Source organism: Numida meleagris, chromosome 1, assembly GCF_002078875.1.
Source record: "Numida meleagris isolate 19003 breed g44 Domestic line chromosome 1, NumMel1.0, whole genome shotgun sequence".
In the NCBI taxonomy this organism is placed as follows: domain Eukaryota; kingdom Metazoa; phylum Chordata; class Aves; order Galliformes; family Numididae; genus Numida; species Numida meleagris.
The window spans coordinates 45,505,964-45,526,785 of NC_034409.1; the positions used below are offsets into that span (position 1 = coordinate 45,505,964).

At 44.1% G+C, this 20,822-nt stretch overlaps 1 protein-coding gene across 1 annotated transcript; it reads right to left on the reverse strand.

Moving 5' to 3' along the window:
• Positions 1,558 to 16,977, reverse strand: UBE2N (ubiquitin conjugating enzyme E2 N). The gene is made up of 4 exons (XM_021385060.1): positions 16,687 to 16,977; positions 3,315 to 3,561; positions 2,998 to 3,138; positions 1,558 to 2,390 (listed from the first exon to the last, which is right to left on the reverse strand). Exons 1-4 carry the CDS (start codon positions 16,714 to 16,716, stop codon positions 2,350 to 2,352), a joined length of 459 nt encoding a protein of 152 aa, XP_021240735.1. The 5' UTR covers positions 16,717 to 16,977; the 3' UTR covers positions 1,558 to 2,349.

Below are 20,822 nucleotides of genomic sequence, written 5' to 3' on the forward strand. Positions count from 1 at the left end.
AAACTGTTCTGTAATCTACTTAGTTCGGTCACTAGCAAATGGGGGCAGAGGATTTTTTTTTTCTATTTATATATTATTAATAGTCCACCAAGAACTTACTCGTGGCTTTAATTACATTCTCATCTCAACTGCCAGCTCCAGCCAAGGTTTAAGCCGTGCACTTACAAACACCGACCGCCTGCTCAATGGCCTGGGTCTGCATTCAGCCCACCTCGTTTTAAGCCACGCTCCGTCAAGCACCGGTTCAGAACCCGCTTCTCTGCCAAAGGAGGAGAAAGCCACGTTCAGAGGGGATGCTCTGGGCTCTGACCGCCAAGCAGCACCGCGCTTCCTCGCACTGCAGAGCCCAGGCAGGCCATCCCCAGCAGGGAGCGCCCATTTCAAGCTTCAAGAGGTAGGTGAAGGTAATGCAGAGCCTACTGCAAACACAGCTCACGCATCCCCAGCTGCCTGCCACAAAAGTTGCCGCAAAAGTTAACACAAAAGGTGTTAACAGCCTATAGGGGATACCCGGCAGCTGAAGCCGAGCACATGCTCATTTTAACAAGGTAGGGTTAACAGCACTTCCATTCTGAAGAGCAACCTGTTACATGCCCTGAATGCAACTCTGGCTTACATTCAACACAGAAACTACTTTCAAGGGTTTTTGTTTTTGTTTGTTTTATAGCTCAATAACATGAAGCTGAATTCTGAACCAAGCTTGGATCACGCTTAAAGGGAAAAGACCAGTTACCAGTCACTGAAAGCGTTCTGTTTGGAAAAAATAAGTAGTTTTAATAGATATTCTTACAGAAGAGCACAATAAATACACCACGTTCTATAGAGATTTCAGCTGATACTAGAGTAAGAGGTAAAAGAAGGAGAATACCAAGAGACTATATAACCATAACCCTGAACTGCACAACAGCACTCCCCACTGCAACCACGGCTAGTTGTCACTCATAAACTCCAGGTCGGCCTTGCCAAAAGCTTTATAAGATTTTAATATGGGAAGAGAATGGGGATACAAGAAGTGAAGTAACAAGACGGGTTCCCAGAAAAGACGCTGGATTCCCAGACAAGATACATGCACTCAGACACAAGGACAAGAAGGAAGCGTCACATCAAAATTCCCTCCAACAAAGAAGCGGTGCTGCTACTGACGCAGACTGGTTGTTGAAGCAAATAGCTCAGTAAGGGCAGCAGATAAAACCAGCGGTAAGAGGTGCTAGCTCGACGTGGTTAAGCAAACATACCTTGATATATAAGCTGGCTGCAACTGGCTCTGTGCACTGGAATTCGAGTTAGAAAAGTGTAACAACTGATGATAATGAAAGACAAGTTATGCAGATACTCACAATTACTGCTATCTTTGTTCTCAACCTCCTACTTGACTACACTCCATTTCCATGAAAACGCATAGCAATCCATTACCAAAATGATGATTATCGTGGTAACAGATTTTTTTGTCCCCCTCCCCCCAAGTCACTCCAAACGTAATTTCGTATTAAGTTGGACAGGCAAGGTCACTCACATAACACAAGCTAATAAAAAAAGTCAGCATACAGAAGCAAAACATCTTGCGAATTCCACCTCTTTACTCTTTTCATCTGTCAGCCCAGCGAAGACAAATCATCAATTCTGGTTTCCATTTTTGCTTTTTTTTTTTTTTTAAATACGATTGTCACATTAGAGAAATGAAAACACAGCAAAATAAACTGTACAAAGGCAAAGTAGAATAACAAAAAATATTTTACTAAAACATAAGATTTACAGGAGATTTTCCAGACAAGCCATACAAAATGGTCACAAGCTTTTTCTCTGAGGGGTTTTTCTACACTCGACAGCAGAATCACAATATTATTAGTGAAGGTGATGGATGTTTAATGTTCCCATTTTTTGTTCAAACAATGAAGCTTGTCCATCTACAGCGTCTAAGTTAGACTGGGCTAGAGGGTATATTCTAAAGTATAACTGGTTAGCTGCTTTTATCAATGCAATTAGCATCACCATAAAAAGGGAGGAGGAGCCCACAAAATTAAAACGAAAAGCCCCACAGCTAACCCTGCCTACCTTCGTTCACAGTGCTTATGCTTAAACCATGATGGGATTAAAAGCAGAGATGTGCTGCTGCTTTTAAACAATTTCACAACAATCCAGATGATACTTCTAGCCTCTGCTCATGCGTTACAATAGTGAATTAGGACAAGACACAGATTTGCTAATGTGCATTTAATCACCAAAAGACTGAAGATGTCTGGGCTTTTATTCTGTAATGTTTCTAAGACTGTGTCCATTAAATGCAAACAAAAAAGGAAGAGGTCTTGGCAGAACAGGAGAAGTGATGCACACTTGATGTTCAAAGCGCATTTAAATATTATTCATGGCATATAGCCTAGTCCATGCTCTGGCTGCAAAGAAACAAAAAAAACACATTTAAGAAAAAAAAAATGTATTTTTCAAACTTTACTCAAGTTACTTTACTTTTTAGCATTACTTTTACACTGCTGCAAGGACGCAAAGCATATCAGTTGTGAGACAAGTGCAATTTTGACCCCCTATAATATACAATATACAAAAGGGGAGGTCTGATGAAGCGGCCTGATGGCAGTGAGGCATGAAGTGACATAACTTAATAATTCTTTCCATACCTGCAACAGAAGCAGGTACAGAAAAGAGGGACCTTCTGAAGCTAAATAACCCATTCCTTAAACTCCACAAAAGAAAAACAGAGGTGTGCACTTCTATTTTACCATGTGTCCACACTGGACACCCTTGCAATTTAGGAAGATAAAAGCTCAAGATAAAAGCGCTAAGTTTTCTTCTAGCAGGCTGCATTTACACGCTTGAGTAGACCACTGCAGGCATATGCAGGGAACCTGGACTACAGCTGCATGCAATGATTAATTCTGCAAGTTGCAGGCACAAAATAGGAGGTCGGGATTTCAGTTCCCCAACCCATTAGCCATCGGCTCACTGTATTTCCTAAAGCTAGAAGAAAAGCGTCAGATACATCACCTGTTTCTATGGCTTGGGCTTCATTGGTCTTCCATTGCTCAGCTACATCGTTTGCTAGTGGATCATCTGGATTGGGAGCGCTTAACAAAGCCTGGATTGATAGCAGAACTGTACGAATCTGCAAAGCTGGGGACCATTTATCTAAAGAGACATTTACAGCAGTATGAAACACCACATTCGCAGTCTACTGAAATAACAAGTTTTCCTCTCCCAGATTAAAGGATAAATAAGATATCCTTGAAAACGACTCTCTTTTCAGAGAGAATCTCCAAGTTTCTGTATTCAGTAAGATAAAAGGAAAATAAGGCTGCACTTACCTTTCAAAATATCTAAACATATTCTTCCCAGCTTGTCTACATTAGGGTGATAAATTTTGGTCATGAAACGTACTTTAGGAGCTGCCATTGGATATTCTTCTGGAAGGAATAGTTCAAGTTTAAATGTCCCGCCCTCAAAGGGGGAATCCTGTGGACCTGCAATGACCACGTGAAAATAACGTGCGTTGCTTTCATCTGGCTCTGCTTTTATCCCAGGGACTGGCTCTGCCAGCAGGCGCTGGGTTTCCTAGAAGGAAGAGAAGGGGAGGCAATGTAACAAACACAAACTGTTTAACATAAAAACTCCGTACCAACTATTTTAAAGACAAGTATTCATTATGAATTGACTACACCCACTGAAACGACGATATTAAATGAGTATCAAAGGCAAAGAACAGGATGTGGTGAACTGGTATAGATCTCCTTTCAGATCTCTTGACTGCTGTGAAAACGTGTGCCCCCACGGCACAAGGTAACGGGTAAGCAATCAGGAGATTTGTTTGGGACAGCTTTACTTCTGATTCAACTACTGACAAACTCACTTTGGCAATATAAACAGAAGCAATCTAAAGAATATCGCAGTGACAATGTCAAAAGCATTTCCCATTCTACCTTAAATAGAAAAGTCCACATGTGAAAAACAAAAGGACCGATCACTCACAGAAAGCATTCAAGATTTATTCTAACGTGAGAGTACTGGTTTTAAAATGAATGTTTGTCCTGGAATCAGAATCAACTCCGAAGAACTGAAAGTGCTACTGAGCCCCACTACTAAAGGTGCTGTTATATGTATAAACATATAAAACATCTACACGTATGAACAGCCTTTGCTCAAGCACATTCAGCCTACGTAATAAACACACTTAGTTACTCCAGCAAACAGTAGGAGACAAACAAGCTGTTCGGCACATGGTAGAACTAAGGAAGCCTGCTTTCCTACACAGATCTGTTTTCCTTGCTGCTCAGTTCTTCTGCCTGCAGCAGTAACCCTGCCCCAGGCACCACGAAGCGGCCACAGCGAGGAGCTGCCCACGTTCTGGCCATCCATCCCACTAACACGCCGAGCAGACCGAGCTCTGTACAGATTTCTCTCTCCCCTGCTGCCAGCCTTTGCAAGTCTCATAGGCACCATTCCACCCCCCCAAAAAAGAGGCTGACACAGGCAAAAGGACGTTGTTCTGCAGAAACTTCATTTCCTCAGGTAATTTTAGCCCCGTTTCCTGCTTTCCCTCCAGCTTGTCGTCACTGCGTGCAGTTAATTTTATTGCCACCTTTCCCCGCTGACTTCGACAAAGAGAAATTCTATTTCTGCTGAAGAAAGTGGTAACCTGTGGGTGTCATATTAATTTATTACCCTGGTTTTATGGCGTATTTACTCTGTGTGTCTACAACAGCAGTAATGTAAGCACAATACTTGTACTTGGCTTCACGTTCTTCAGACATAACCAGACTTCTGCAATACTTACATTTTGTTAAAATAACTCACGCAGCACTGAAGTGACTGTCTTGATGCAGTTAACACCTCACTTTTGCTAAAGTGAATCAAATATGTGAAGCATTGAAGCCACAGTAGTTACCATTAGAATCCAACCACTCACACCAAATTGACCGAGTTCCTACAGCTCGTAATATCGATGTTATTATCTAGATAAACAATACATTCATGAGGTCCAACTTGTTGTGACTGTCTACTCATCTGCATATGCATTAGTTCCCACTACCACTGACATACCCCACTGTAAAGATGTCCAAGCTGCTCTAAGCTTTTTACACTCACGCATGCAAATATATTTCAAAGGATACAAATACATTTGCAACATATTCAAGATTTATGTTCCATCCCTAGCCCGGGCTCGGTCCCGCTGAGCCCTACACTGCCTCCTTAGCCATGCCAGAGTGCTGAATGTACCCATACCACAGAGCCAATCTTGGCTTAAAACAACCCAGAATCAGCAGTTCCCTGACAGCAGCATCAGCACTTCTACCTGCCAGAGCATCCGAGGGAGCGGTGTCAGGCTGGGAGCTGCACATACTGCCACTAAAAGCCATTTGTCAGTAAACAATGGGTGAGCCCGCATGAGAGAAAAATGATTCTGTTGATAAGGTACAGCATCATTCTGAGGGCTCTACCACTGCTGAAATGTCATCATGTTCAGATAGGCCTTTATGCCCTATGTTATGCGGATGCTTATCTTGCTATAAAATAACAGAAGAGAGCCAAAAAAAAAGCGTATATGTTACATACAGCTACCTTACTTCTCAGACTCCTCAGAACCCATGCAGGACACCTCAAGGCCAGGCTGAATGGGGCTTTGAGCAACCTGATCTAGAGGGAGGTGTCCCTGCCTATAGCAGGGGGTTGCAACTAGAAGATCTTAAAGGTCCCTTCCAATCCAAACCGTTCTATGATCCTATGAAAGGAGTAGAAAAGGGAAAAAGGAATCAAGAAGTTGTGTTTTAAGGCCTAAGCACATAAAGATGCTTAAACGTACGTAGCACCAGTCAGTACTAAGGTAGAACTGGAAACTCAGCTTCCACGCTGTAAAGTCAGATGGCCAGCAACAGACACGCCGATCCCCAAATCCATTCCACCTGCCCTAAGGCTCAGAGAAGTTCATTCCATTTGAGACAAGCAGCTGTCAGTACACAGGACAACAGAGCCCCAGCTCAGGAAGCTGAACCCGCTTTAAGAATTTTTAAACAGATGTTGCACCCGTTCCCTCTCCCCACCCCCTCCAAAACAGGCACCCACAAAAGAAGTCACCAGATGTGGACTCAATCTACAAAAAGGAAGTGTTTAATTTCCTTTAATACGTTAATCTAATTATCTATTACTTTCCCCAGGGGATGGTTATCCAGTGAAAAACACACCAAATTAAAAAAAAAAATCACTTCCAATTAAATTTTTAACTCACTAGACTTAATTAGATTAATCAGGAAACTCAAGCATACGCAATACTTCACTTTACAATATAGCAACTAATTTTGTCTTCACAGGAATACTAATTCCAACCTAACTCGCTCCAGAATAGCACTTCATAGTAAGATGCTTCTTACTAGCTCTCCTCTAGCATACTGAACTAAGTTTCACACAAAACATTTCAGGGCATACTTTGAGCTCTACAGCATTTAGTGAGCTATACCCTTTGCATCCACAGGCAGTTATTTCTATTTGTCACACTCCACGTTTCTAAAATGAGAACTCTCCTTGCTCTCATTCTACTCCACTTTTCCTCAATTTCAAGCTAATTTCACAGCTTTCATGGATTAATGAAAATGAGTTGATGGAAAATGAAGATACATGCCAGCCAATACTTCAAGGGAAAAAAACCCACCAAAACACTACTATCATTCAGAATTCGTTACACCTCCCCACCGTTTCCCTTCTTATTTTTAATTAAGCGGTTAAAAGAAACGCAGAAGTGTTGAATGCTTCTTGATGAGCCAAAGCTTTTCTTAGTAATACAGGTGGCCTGAAGTAGAGTGACAGATGATACGGAAGGGACATATGGCGCAGCTGACATTCTCTGTAGCTATTCTTCTATGAAGACATTAAACTGAAGATGAATTGTACCGGTGGGGGAAAAAGCCTTCAACCTGTTTATGTGGTAACCTGTGAGGCCAAGGCAGCCTAGGAAAAGGTCCGTGATGTTTAGAGGAGGCCAGCAGAGGAGGCAGGAGCGAGGATCTGCCGAAGCAGAGAAGTCACACAAGCAAGATATCAATTTCCAGTGGGGCGCATTTCATTCATTGAGCATTTTCCTTTTATTACACTGCTTTCAGAAGAAGAAAAAATAAATACTGAAACTCAGACAGTCACCAGGGCACTTCTGTATTATACACCAAGATCAAGACAGAGATCTTCTTTACGGAAGCAAACTGAATAAGAGAGGATGCTTCCATACAGACATGCATGAAAAATCAATTGTTACAGCACATGGAGACATGGCAGTATAAAGAAGGAGTCCATTAGAAATATATCATTATTTTAATCAGTTCTAGTCTTCCAATAGTCTTTATAAAAGCCTCAAGTTGCCAATACCTCAGTCAAAACAACAACTACAGAATATATATTCTACAACTCTGGAAAACAAAAAGCTACTGTAATAGATTTCAGAAGTCTTACTTGCTATCAACACTACAGCAGTATCAAACAACGACACGCTGGCAAATAATTATAATCATGAGGCTCACTTACACAAGCATTTGGGGAAAAAATACTTCTTACATAGCACAGCCACTGCAGTTGAATTGAAACCTGTGAAGTTCCATTTGTCTGATAAAGACCATTCCAGCAATGAAGGAAGAAATTAAACATTGTCTAATCCCATACAGTAAACTTTCTTCAAAATCTTTAAGGCTGTCATATGACGACTTCTAGAACATAAGAAAGATGTTTGCTTGGCAAGGCAGCATAAACTAGCTCGATGAAGAAATCCAAACAATGTCTTCAGCCAAATTTGCTTTGCTCGGTAATTTTTGTGCACTCAATTTACTGATATCTTCATTTTCTTATTTCACATCCACTATTACTGCTACACAGTTAACCTCACCAACCAAAAAGTCTGCATATTAATTCACAAGCTAAACACTCTAGTCTTGAAGCTGCAACATCAGCAGTTACAACTGAAGGAATACACATTGGACACAATCTATCACGGTCCTTCACTCTACGCAGTCCTTTAACATCAACTGTGAAATCATCCAGGGAAATTCACAAAGCACATCAGAACAAAGGGAATTTAGAGAAATCCCAACACCTTGCAGAGCCTGAACCATTTAAGTTGGTAAGTGAGAGGCCACAAGGAGGGGAAGGAAGGAAGGAAGAAAGGCTGCGGGGCCTTCCACTTCAGCCTGTTACACACCAGCACTTCTGCCTGCGCGCTGATCTTTTGACCTCATGGTGAAACATAGTCCTTGATCCACCACATGCCCATGCAAACAGCTGTGCCGACAAAAAAGGAAGAGGCAAGCACACCCTCAGAGGGCTGGGAGAACAGAGCCGCTCTGACAGAAGGGCTGCTTTATGGGCTCAGGCTGCGGCGTGCATCACAGCAAGATGCGAGCGTAACAGATCACCCCTCTGCAACCAGCCTAAAAAGGAAGCGCAGAGGCTTCCTCCTCATTCCAAAGGAAGAGCCTTAACTACCAGGAGTGCTAATTTCAGTAACAGATGGCGAACTGCTAAATTCAACTATTTGGTATTTAAGGCTTCGGAGATAGATGAAGACTCTGCATCTTCTTACTTGTTATAAACAGTTCTCTAGCAGCCTCTGACAGCGCAGTTGCTACAGAAGAATCCTTACAGCCAGCAGCTTTATGCTGGCACCTATCATTAAGCTCTCAGAGTTCAGCACAGCTGTGATAAAGTTACACTGAAAGTTCAAAACAGAAAGCATTAACAATGCCTCTTAGCCAAAGAAAAAACACTGTAATTATTAAAGCTGCTAAACACTCAAGCTTTTCCAATGTTGTAATATCACACCCTGACACCAAGTCTCAGGGTCTTCCCCTATATTTTCATCAGCACAACTCTCTCCAAAGCAGCGAGGCAATTTACCTCCACCTCCAACAGCTAAGATGGAGGTTACATCCCTAAAACCTCTTCAGGCCAAGGGAAGCTAAAAGAGCCCTCGTCTACTTCAGACAGTCAAGCACTTCAGCTAATATCCACCGTTAGCTGTAAGTTCAATTAGCCAAAATGGCTTGGTCAGATCAGAAAGCAGGGGCGGATCACTGACTGTCACAGAGGAAGGCCACCTGTTACAGCTCCCATTCATTCCCAGTGCCCAACACTGCCCCTTTGCCAGAGGCGGCCATCCCTCCAACCCCCTGGGGAGGCAAATCCTGCCAGCACACCTAATTCAATCCCGTAAAACTTAGCTGGGCTCTCTCAACAACATTTCTAAGGCTCAAAGTTGTGGCTGCACAAACTCTGCTGCCCTCTAGCAGAGGGCAGCAACCCCCAGCAGAAGGAGTGGCAAGCAGATGGCACTAGGGACTGCAGATAAAAGCTCCTGCCATCAGAATGAAGCACAGAAATCCACACATCTCTTGATGGACTGCCTCCACATGCCCTATACCAGCAAAAATCTCCAGATGGCTGGCTACAAACTTCCTCCATAGTGTTGGCCGTATACAGTAGGACCAACGGCATGCAACGTTGCACAAATAGCCCTAAACTAGCTTAAAAGAAAGTTATGGTAAAACAGGAGAGGCACCTGGAGTGAAGGAGAGGCATACCAGCCTCCTCCCCTCCTCTGGGACACAGAATTTGTATTTAGCCCCTGCAAGGTGAGGCCAGGGCTGCCCCGCGCCGGACACGGCTGGTTCCAGCAAGTTCCAACAGCCCTGCAGCCAAGGTGGGGGCACCTCTGGGACGCAGGATTTCGGAAATGACAAAACACCACATAAAGATAATAGCAAGGGCAAGGGAAACAAAAGCACGAGCAAAACCAGTGCAAATGCCAAGGTCAGAGGAGGCAGGGGAGGAGGAGACATCCCCGTGCAGCTCTGGAGAGCTGAGCAGACACCCAACGCAAGTCACAGAGCAACTACTGATCTGCAACCCTCCTATACCTATACATCCAGAAGCATTTCTAGAGAGGACATGGGAGAGAATTCTAACTTGCAGCGTCATCTGTAGGATTTGAGTTTTTCAAGGAAAAAAAGGAAAAAAAGGAAAACCACTAGCTCCATTTCTGGTATAGCTGAGACAGCATCGGAAGGCACCACACATAATAGGTAGATACCATGTGGAAGACAACACGATGAGGAAAAGATAACTTTCAGTTTAAATGATTGCTGATTGGTCACTTTTCAGTATTTGCTTCACAGAGTAGATGGCACATTTGCTACCAAGTTCCACAGAAAGGTTTCTAAAGCAAATAAAAAGTCAATATCAAAAAGCCAAGACTGTTTCGTTTGTGTGTGCTTCCCCTCCCCGTTAAATTTAGACCTACATTTCCCTCTGAAGGACTAAAAAATCAGCGCAAATCTTTCCTCTCATTCCTCATCAGCTCCAGATGCTGACTTCAGAATGTAGTCAAGCTGCCCTCCTCCCTGCTATTTCAGCCTGACTTCTAGTCCTTCTTGATCAACTCAGCTCACGCCTGTGACTGCATGTCCACCTGTTCCTCTCCTCACAACACACAAGGATTTCTCCACAAGGGAAATCGTAGCTTCTCAGTAACAGCGCTAATTTGTACAGTTCCACGCACCCCATCCATCAGCCCGAGTGTCTGTAATGTCAAACAATAAATGAGATCGCAACCGATTTGGCTTAAGAAATGGCCCTTACTGCAGAGTTCCGTGCCAAGCCAGTCCCTCAGACCAAGTTCACTGTAGCAGCACTAAGTTTTTTGTGCCAGCACAGCCCAGGCTCTAACAGTTTACACAGCAAGGCTGGCCAGCATGGACCACCTTGAGAAATTCCAGTTCATCTAACTTAACCTGGTGGCAACCTCTCCACCTTGCATTGGCTATCTAAAAAAAAACACAGAAGTGTAACATCACCTTTAGCATTTCGACTTGGAGCGCATACAGCATACGTTTGTTTCATAGCTTTATTCTGATCATAGACAATCCTCACCAGCTACCAGCACCATTACATTCCAACCGCTGGGAGCAGTTTGGGTATTTTTGAATATGAAATAGAAACTAACTTTCTTAGCTGCATAGGACTAAGCTTAAAGCAGCGTACTGGCGCACAGACAAGTTGTAATTACTTGTCGAATGGCAATTCTTTCGCGTTCTGTCAGTGTGGGATAAGGAGGAAGATCACACTTTCAGTACTGATACGTCACATACAAGAAGGTGAAGTGCATGCAGCTTTTTGCTTAGATTTCTGAGAGGAAGGCAGTAGGAGAAACTGAAGCACTTCATTCAAAACCTTCTTCTACATACATGAATAAAGCAGCATCAGAAAACCACACAGACTTAGTTCAGTAACTTTTTATAATGATACACCACATCCTGGCACAGATTCTTCCAGGACACAGATTCTATCATTTCATTAGCTGCAACAAGGAAAATAACTGACTAGAATCAGCATTACTGAAAATAAATGTTACTCAAGCACACGTCATATTGTCGGTAAAACCTCAACACGCCTAGATTAAAACTGTATCACTGTAAAATGACTACACTGGAGAAAGCCTTCACAAAATACTACCTTCTTTGAGGAAAAAATGAATTACCAATCAAGCCCACTAAATTTTAATGCAGAGGTCAAACATGATAAGCAGAAGGCTGTACTTGTGGTTTCCAGTAGCTGGCCTCCACATGAATTCCTCGACTCCTTGGCATATAATCCCTGAGTGTGAGCATCCTGCATGGCCCTGCTTCCTGGGATCGTTACTGGGCTAATGGCTACGGGCATTCATTCCTCCTGCCTGCAGCTTCCTAGACCTCATCACCCTGACTGCATCTACAAAAAAAAAAAAAAGGATCAGAACAATATTCACCACTTCAACGTGTCAAGTGCACCTCCCACTACACAATAAAGAGCGTAACAGCAGTACAGGTGATTTAGAAACGATTCAGTAGTACTTCAATCTATGAACAAACACCCAGCAATTTGAAGCTGCGGCTCTGCTGAACGGGCACTGTGAACTCCGCATCCATCACAATCCTCCCTCGTGCACTTCAAGTTCTCCAGCTCCCATCACCACAGCACAAATTTCAGCAATCACTGTTGTACTGTCAGCGAGCTGAAGACAAGCACCCTCCAGATAACAGTGCATTCACAGGGAAAAACAGACTCGGAGGATGACTTTGTTACCAAACAACAGCAACACGAAGAGGGCATTTTTAAGGTCAGCATCGCTCTCCCCTGGGAATGACCGCATTCTCAGATTTTCCACAGCAGATTACAGGATTCTGGAACTGTGAAGCTGAGATGTTATGCAAATTCCTACAGGATTATCTGTGTACTAGCACAGATCAAGCTTTGTTAGAGCTGGAGATGCACCATAAAAAGCGAGGCGTGACTAAATTCAGTAAGCCAATAGCATAAACCATTCCTGCAGTTACACTTAGGGAGCATGCCTGCATTAAAGCCTTGCGTTAATACCTACTGTAGAGTCAACTATCAAAGCGTGATTAAAGCAAATAATTAATGTAGAGCTTTTGTCCAGATGCCATTTGCAGCAAGATTTCCCACTCACTGTCACTATTAACCCCCCAGTCACATATAGCAACAGAAATATATTGATGATATTTTTCCTGGCTTTCACCATCAGACAAGCACGCTATAAAACCGTGTGCAAAGTCATACAGAATGTTGGCACTGATATTCAGAAAGCTTAGTTTACCATAGATTTGTAACTCAATGGTGCTCAAGTATTACATAAGTAGGTACCCCAAACAAAATTTTTGCCTCTAGCTGGACTATTTTGCTGTTCTTTCTCTAGTTCTATTTTCTGGTGTCTACTGCAAGCTTCTGTAAGGAAGAAGCTATGGAAAGCCATCAGCGTCCTCTAAGACCTTTTATTAAGACTCCATGCCTTTCTTCCACGACTGGCTCCTTGGACTAACTTTACAGGCTTCTTACCCTCTTTGCCTGAGTCTCCTTCTCAGCCCTCCTCCATCATCTCCACAAAATCCACCCGTCCTGCCAAACTCAAGGCTTCCAGCTCCTGCCCCTACACCCCTGGCACTGTTGGCCACAGCCAACATAGGTTATCCTCAAAGTCTGGCAAGATGAAACTAAGAGGGTCACAAAGTACGGAAACACACCATCTTTCCGCATTTTTGGGGAGGAACAAAAACCCTGAAAATCTGAAATGTTGATTCTTCTGCCAAATTTGAAGCTACCCACAAGATTCAAACAGCACACATGGGACAAAAACACATCACAAAGGCCAAACATACACTTCCTTTGACCAATGCCAAGGAACTGCACTGACCAGAAACGATCAGTTTCTACACCTAACCATCATTCAAAGAAACTCAAAAATACCACAAAAAGGCATTAATAGAAAAGACTATAGAAATCCGAGCCTCAATAGCTTAACACTGATAAATTCATTAACAAAAAAGTTTGAAGAATCTCATACACTGCTTCAGATGTATTGTTTCACGAGATGAGCAGCTGCAGCGATTGTAACAAAAGTGCTATTAATGACGAGTTACACAGTTGACACGCAGACCTGGACACCAAACCATGAATGATGAGATCACTGTAGCAATGAAAAGCAAAAAAAAAAAAAAAAAATTCTAAAGGACGACACAAGGCAACATTGCCCACCCAGTTCAGATATATTCACTGCACTTGACACAGCAGTGAGGTGGTTTTGAATGTCAGCCAAAGGAAAGAAAAAAAAAAAAAAAAAGATACAATTCAACTCCTTACTCTGCTGGAGCTACATGACTTTGCAACACAGGAAATAATTGGTTTAACAAATATTTGAAAATAAAAGGTTCTGGGTTTGTTTACCGTGCACATTGTGAAGATTCACTTTTTAAATACTGTACAGTAGCAAAAAAGTTCACAGTATCAAAAACACAAATCTATGCAAGAGTACCATACCGCCTTCTTATTTTCTTAGATGAATAGATTTTCTTGATAAACTGCCTCTCAGAGGACCACTGGTATTAGGCTACTGAATAAAAACACTTTCTCTCTATTCACAAGACAAAAATTTCTCCAATTCCAATTATGCATTTGATTTAAGGATTCACAGCTATAACATCTTCTACTCAACATCTGTGATGTGCTAACACCATAAGCCACACTTCTAAAGCAAGTCATTTCCTGAGCTTACAGCTCATTCACCCCACTTGTTTAAAGCCTGTCCTTCCAAGTAACCTGAGGATGGCGAGCCAGGAGTAATCCTTTATCTCCTGTAAAAAATGCTTTGCAACATCTATCCTGACACCTTTTAAATGACTGTTGAGAAGTACTGAAAATATAAATAGAGCTCTCTGCTGAGACAAGGAAAGCCAGCGCTCTCCTGCTGGGCTGGATGACAGTTTGCACAGAGCTAAGAAGCAGGCTGGAGAGCCCAGGCCGCTAGTCAACCTGAGAGCCAGGCCATCTGCCAGCAGTCCATCAAGATGAGGAATGCCAACTGCATTTCGAGCTGTTAGCTAGATTCTGTATTTCATTACGGTCTGCATATATGCTCCTATACCCAAACAGCTATTGCTGTGCTTCCCTCAAATGATGACAAAAAGGCTGCACATGAATCAAAGGGAAGAGGTCTTCTCCTAGCAGTAACCAAAACCGCTTATTTATCAAATTTGCACCTTGTTACTGGAGTTATTTCATCCTTCTACAGCTCTCTTCCTTCCTCTGATCTTCTTTCTCTCTTCCATTTCCTTTCCTCATCTTTCAAATTCTCACTAGCAGCAGAGTTCATTTACTCCCCTCCACCTAAGGCAAGCAGCAATAGGATATTTAACTCCAACATCAAGATCATCAAGATCAGTAGAATAGCAAGCATCAAAAACAACCCTCGTTCAAGACTCCTGAAGACTGAAGCAGACTCATTCCTAGATCTGCAACTCTGCAGCTATGATACTTTCAAATATTACTTTACACATGCAAGACTGTAATACTAGTCAAGACTCGAGTCTTAGACCATACATACAGCTGATGACCTGATGCATGCACAGCATAGAAGCTACAGAAATGGTCATCCAGTGCAATCAATTCAGGACTCAAAGGTTCTAGACTGGCTGAAAACACTCTACAATGCATACCTGGAAATAGACAACTCATAATATTCACCATCTTGTAACAGACAACACTCCTGAAGCATTCCAAGGAAGACTCTTCTGGAGAAAACCTAGAGTTTCTAGGACTCTGCTTGGAGGGTCCACCCATCCACCCCCAAGGACAAGAGAAAATATTCCCATACCATCTTCTATCTCAGAAATGAGCTGTGTGCACTGCTCTATGTTTTCCCCAAAAGAAGCTAAGAAAGAAAAAACAAGGGTGCTAACAAGGAAACTTATGTACCAGCTTATAAGTGGGCGCACTTCTTGGCTGCGCCACCGAGAACTTTCAAAATCTACAGCAAAATCTAACATGGACATCAGCTTCACAACCGAGCTCTCACCACATCTCTGCAATGAATCCCAGTTCTGCTACATCATGAATTTTCCTTGCACCTGAAACATACTCAGTATTGTACGTTGCGCACCAAGGCAACTGGGTGACCAAACCCGCTCCTGTAAGATTTGTGTATTATTTTGACCGTCTATATTTCTGAGCATTAATCATAGTTCAGCTTTTCTCATACACAATAAACACTAATCCCACTATATTTTTACCCCATCTCCTCTGTCACATTATACGTATGTACTGACTTCAAAAATAATAATAATCCAGATTTATTTTTTGCATCAATGAGTTAACACTGTGTTCTCGTGTTTTACAATGGTTGCCAACTTTGCATGCTCAACCAAGAAGAGCTTTGCAGCATTATCATAAGTTGTGACATTCATTCAGGTGGAAATGAAACAGATGCTACCGCTAACGTACTAATGAGTCTTACTGGAATCATTATTAACTTTTACAAAAGCAGTTAGCGATCATCAATTTGAGGATTTCAAACCACATCACAGCAAACTGAGCAGGAGTGAGGATGCCAGCCCAGGAAGCATCCACGCTGGCTTCAGGAGCAAACCATTAGCAAGACGTATTGCAATGCAGCTCCCTGAGCCCATACCGAGTGACTCCATGCGTTGGAGCCAGGCTGCAATTACCTCCGAGGGACACCTGGAAGCACCCGAAGCCGAAAGCAAAGCTTGGCAGACAGAACCCGAAGCGCGACGTCGAGCCGCCAGCATCAGCGCGCCGAGGGCACGAGAGCCGGCAGCTCGGGGCGCACGTAGCAGCCCCGGACTGGCGCAGCCCGCACCGGCGCGGATGCCCCCGGCTGACAGAGGCGGGCACGGACCCGCGTGCCTCTCCACCGGGCACCGCGGGCCGTTCCTGCGCGGAGCCGCGCCGCGGGGCCCGGCAGCACGGCGGAAGGGGGCTGCGCCCGGCACCGCCCGAGCCCCGGAGCCCGGAAGGGGCGCGGGACACCGCCCGGGCGTGCACGGCGACGGGAGCGGCCTCGCTCCCGCCAGCCGCCCACGGCCCACCGGGAGGCCCCGGCCGTTCCCCCCCGCCCGCGCACGCCGCCGTGCCAAGGAGAGAGCGGCGGGGAAGGGCGGGCCCAGCCCGGCACCCCGCTCTCATTCAGCCCCGCGGCGGCCGGGCCCGCCGGCCGAAGGATGAGGGAGGCCTGGGAGCGGCCCTGCCTCGCGCGGCCCCGCTCCCGCGCACCGGAAGCGGCGCCAGGCCCGGCCCTGCCCGACGAGCGAACCGGGCCCGGGCCGGTGCCCCCCGTCCCCGCGGGGCGCGGCGCGGCGGTACCTTGATGATCCTGCGGGGCAGCCCGGCCATCTTGTCTCGTCGGGGTGCAGGCTCGCGGGCTCGCCTCCGCTCGGGGCTCGCGCACAACCGGAAGTCGCCCGCTCCGCGCTTCCGGTGGCGCCGCCCTCGGCGCGGCACGTCGGGCAATGTAGGCCGCGCCCGCCCCGCCGGCCCCGCGCTCCTCCCGCTGCTGGGCGGCAGCGTCCCGAAGTGCCTCTGCCACGGTGCGCGCCCGCTGCCTGCAGAAGCCGGGCCTGCCCCTAATACCGGTATGGGGCCAGCGCTCCGCACTGACAGAGCTCAGTTTTCATCAGCGTGTCTGACGCACCGTGATGGTACAGCGTGTGTCAGCGAACAGTCACGGAGACATCTCAGAACATTTCACTTTTGTGCTACTAAAGTCTCGTTAGTCAGTTCTCTTCCTTCTTGGTAGGAAGACAAATTTTGTAGAAGATGAGGTCATTTACATGGATGTCATTAGCTCTGCGGCATCGTGTGGCTCTCTACTACAGCTGCATAGCAACGGTAGCATCCTGCCCTCTGCATCGGTACCGTTGCTGAACAGATGGGAAATAAAAGCACAGAAAGATGAAGTGGTTTGCCAGAGTGCTGCCAGGAGCAAGACCTTGCATGCACAATTTGCTGTCAAGTGCTTTCTCCTGGTTCAGAAACAGGACTTTTAGATCAGCTACACCATTTCGGTACATTCTGATAGAATGGAAAGTTCTGACACTGCAAAACTGGACTGTGTAACTGCTGACACGCTCCTGTGATAAATAGTAAAAACCTGTGTCCTGAAATACAAACATTCATATCAACACATGGCCGCTACGATAACATGAGGGATGTCTGAAGTGGTGTGTCTACCTCCTATTCTATTCTCCTCTTCCTATTCAGAAGAATAGTCTGAGATGGAAGGGACCCACAAGGATCATCAACTCCAATTCCTGGCTCCACACAGGACCACCCAAAATTCAAACCCTGTGTTTGAAAACATAATCCAAATGTTCCTTGTTCCTGTGCCAGTGCCAACCACACTCTGTTGAAGAACCTGTTCCTAACCCCCAACCTGCCCCTCCCCTGACACAGCTCCATGCTGTTCCCTCGGGCCCTGTCCCTGTCACAGAGAGCAGAGCTCAGCGCTGCCCCTCCACTCCCTGTGAGGAGCTGCAGCTGCCATGAAGCCTCCCCTCAGCCTCCTCTAGGCTGAAATCTTCATTCTCTCCGCAATACTTCCCAAAAACTTACCGAATTTTCCTTCTCTATCTTTTGAGTAAGCAACTAAAAAGTATATAGTTGTTCTACACTAGTTGATCTTGCCTTAGCTGTTGAATGCACCAGTAATTCCAAACTTTTCATATAAAATCATGAAAGACACGATCTCTGTACATTCTTGTATACATGTTTGGCCCTTTAAACACTAAATTGGTTTCCTAACATTATGGATGTAACTTTCTGACAAGTCGATAAAATCAGCCATGTATTGGCATCTGGCAAGAAATATGCATCAAGCGACATTTGCAGAATTGGATCTTAAAGGGTTCATTAATAACATTCCCTCATCTTGCAGTGGTGAACGGTGAGTTCATTTGCATTCATTACTGAGCTTGTGAAATGGCTGTGCTTAGATGTGGTCCTTCAGCAAAATCTGGTCATACTAGTTATACCTACAACTATTCTTTAACCATGGATTTTCCTTTTTACTTAATTATTACAACTTATTATTACTAAACGGGACCAAGTATGCAGTTCTGTATACACAGTACCTTACTGGTTGTTGTTGGTTTTGTTGTTTGTTGGTTCTTTGGGTTTTTTGTCACTTGGGGGAACAATGGTTTTGGTGTAAATGAATTAACACAATTTAGTGATGACCACTATGTATGGCTGATCTGTATATAAATAAATGCCTACCACTGAGCAGCAGAGAATCACTAAGGTTGGAAAAGACCACTAAGATCTAGTCCAACCATTAATCCATCTCCATCATGCCCACTAACCCATGTAATCAGTGTGACATCTCCCCTTTTCTTGAAAACCTCCAGAAAATGGGTTAGAGCATCTAATTGCTTTTGATTAATGGGATTAAGCAAAATTTGCTTAGGGAGTCAGGAGAGAAAACCAAGGACAGGTTGGTGAAAAGAGAGCATTAACATTCATATAGTCTTGCAGCTTCATGAATGACTGCACATATTTGTAATCATGTTGCTATGACACCCAGTAATAACTAGGAGTCTTCATTTTGAATAAGCAGGTATGCAGAATGCATAGGTTTCTGTTGTTTTTAACATTGTTCTCTCCATGTTGTGTAAATTTCACATAATATGATGGATAGCTAAGGGACAAAATGGTCCCACATCACTCTTCTGTCCTATGCCAGTAACCCCTGTAAGCATTTGCCAGCATCAAACAAATGTCAAGATGTAGCAGGAGAGGTTAAAGACATCAATTCCTTGTGAGTTTTAACAAAAAGAAATAAAGAAAGAAAAAAAGAGAAAGAAAACAGACAAAAGGTAGAGAAGTGTTGGTAGTACCAGTGAGAAGAAGACCCTGTGACTTCAGCACTAACTAGATATCAAAGAATCATCTTCAGTGGGCCCTATCTTTGAAGTAATTAGAACCAGTTTCTTTTTTTACACTGTTTACTTCTTTTTCCTTGTTTCTGCCTTCTCCTTTGTTTGTTTCTTTGTTTTCTTTTGCCCTTCTTCTGAAATCCTGACTATTGAAGGACTGATCTAAGTGAAGGAAAATATGAGCGAAAAGATGTTTTAGGCTCAGTGTGATTAAAATGCCACAGTTTCTTGAAGGCACTGGAACTTCTGCTCTGTGAACCTTGCCCCATATCTGCTAGATGCACAACACTGGAGCGTGATTGACTCAGTGCTGGTGAATGTTGTGTTTAGTGTTCTTACAAGTGCTGTAGACAGAATCTCACTTCTGTCTGGGGTTGCAGCAAGTCAGTATGGCAAGCTGTTATATTTTAATAGCTCAGCAAGTGGCTTGCCACATCCCGGGAAAACTGCAGTTTTCATGATGCCTCTCTTTTTGGCTTCTTCAGGGAAGAGGCTTTGGTAGTCCACTTACTCTGCAAGAGACAGTGAGCAAAAACATTGTTTTCTGTTCTCACATGTACAAAGATTTAGGTCATTCCTCTAAATCATCCTACCTCTTAGAAGGACTACTGCTGAAATCCCTTAGCGTTCATGTGAGTGCTGGGAAAGCCATCCAAGCTGGCTACTCTAGCATCTTGGCTTTATATTTTGCTTCTCTGCACTACATCTATACAAGGGATGTCTTCCAGTAGAGGCTAGTGAAAAATGTCCCTTTATGCGTTCTAAAATTCCCAAAGAATGCAACTTAATCCTCTGAATCAGAGCTGGAACAAGACATGTAAGTGCCGAGGGAGCTTCATCTTCTCAGCTAGCCCCACCCTATGGAGGTTCTGGCAATTTCCAGGTGCTTTCCCACCCCCCAATGAACTTCCAGTGTCCACTCCAGAAGGAAGATGCTTTGGGATTTCCCACTCTGCCATTATTGCCACTGTAACTGAGTTCTAGACTACAGCCCACATAGCAATGTGTGCTCACCCTCCCGTTGGCACATCTCTTTCTTGGAGAAGAGCCACTGGTGATCAAGCCCAGTATGATCCTGCTTTCTGCTTCCATTGGTCGAATAGTTCTTCCGGACTCCTACTCCAGAATTCAAAGTTGCCACTAAAATGTGTTTATTCTTCTCTGCTAGATTATATATTTTGAGCAGTATGGCTCAGGGATTCCTTTTTCAAAGTAATATATAGCAATATCATTAAAACCACCTGGAGAAATGTGCACGTTTCTGAAGGGCATGGGAGAGGGAGCAGGGAGGAGAAACTGAGAGAAGTAGATCTGGAAAACTAGTTTTCCACAATACTACACATGTAATTTGTCAAAACTTGCAAAGTGTTTCAGCAATCCTTTTCTTTTTCTTTCTTTTGTTAAATCAAAGTTTGTTCAGAGGAAAACAAAAGTTCTGCTTTCACCCCTAATATTGTAATTAATGAAGTCATGCATCTTCATTTAGACAGCTGCCTTCCCTGACTAAGCCTGATATTTTTCTTTTGGTAGATTGAAAGATAAAGGAGTTATGTGTTTGACAGTCAT

Excerpts from the sequence above, each read along its gene's own strand:
- UBE2N (XM_021385060.1), bottom strand. The coding sequence starts at position 16,716 with ATGGCCGGGCTGCCCCGCAGGATCATCAAG. Across the intron at positions 3,562-16,686 it reads TGCCCCGCAGGATCATCAAG|GAAACCCAGCGCCTGCTGGC; the intron begins GTACCGCCGCGC and ends TCTTCCTTCTAG. Across the intron at positions 2,391-2,997 it reads AGCCCAAGCCATAGAAACAG|CCAGAGCATGGACTAGGCTA; the intron begins GTGATGTATCTG and ends GTTTCTTTGCAG.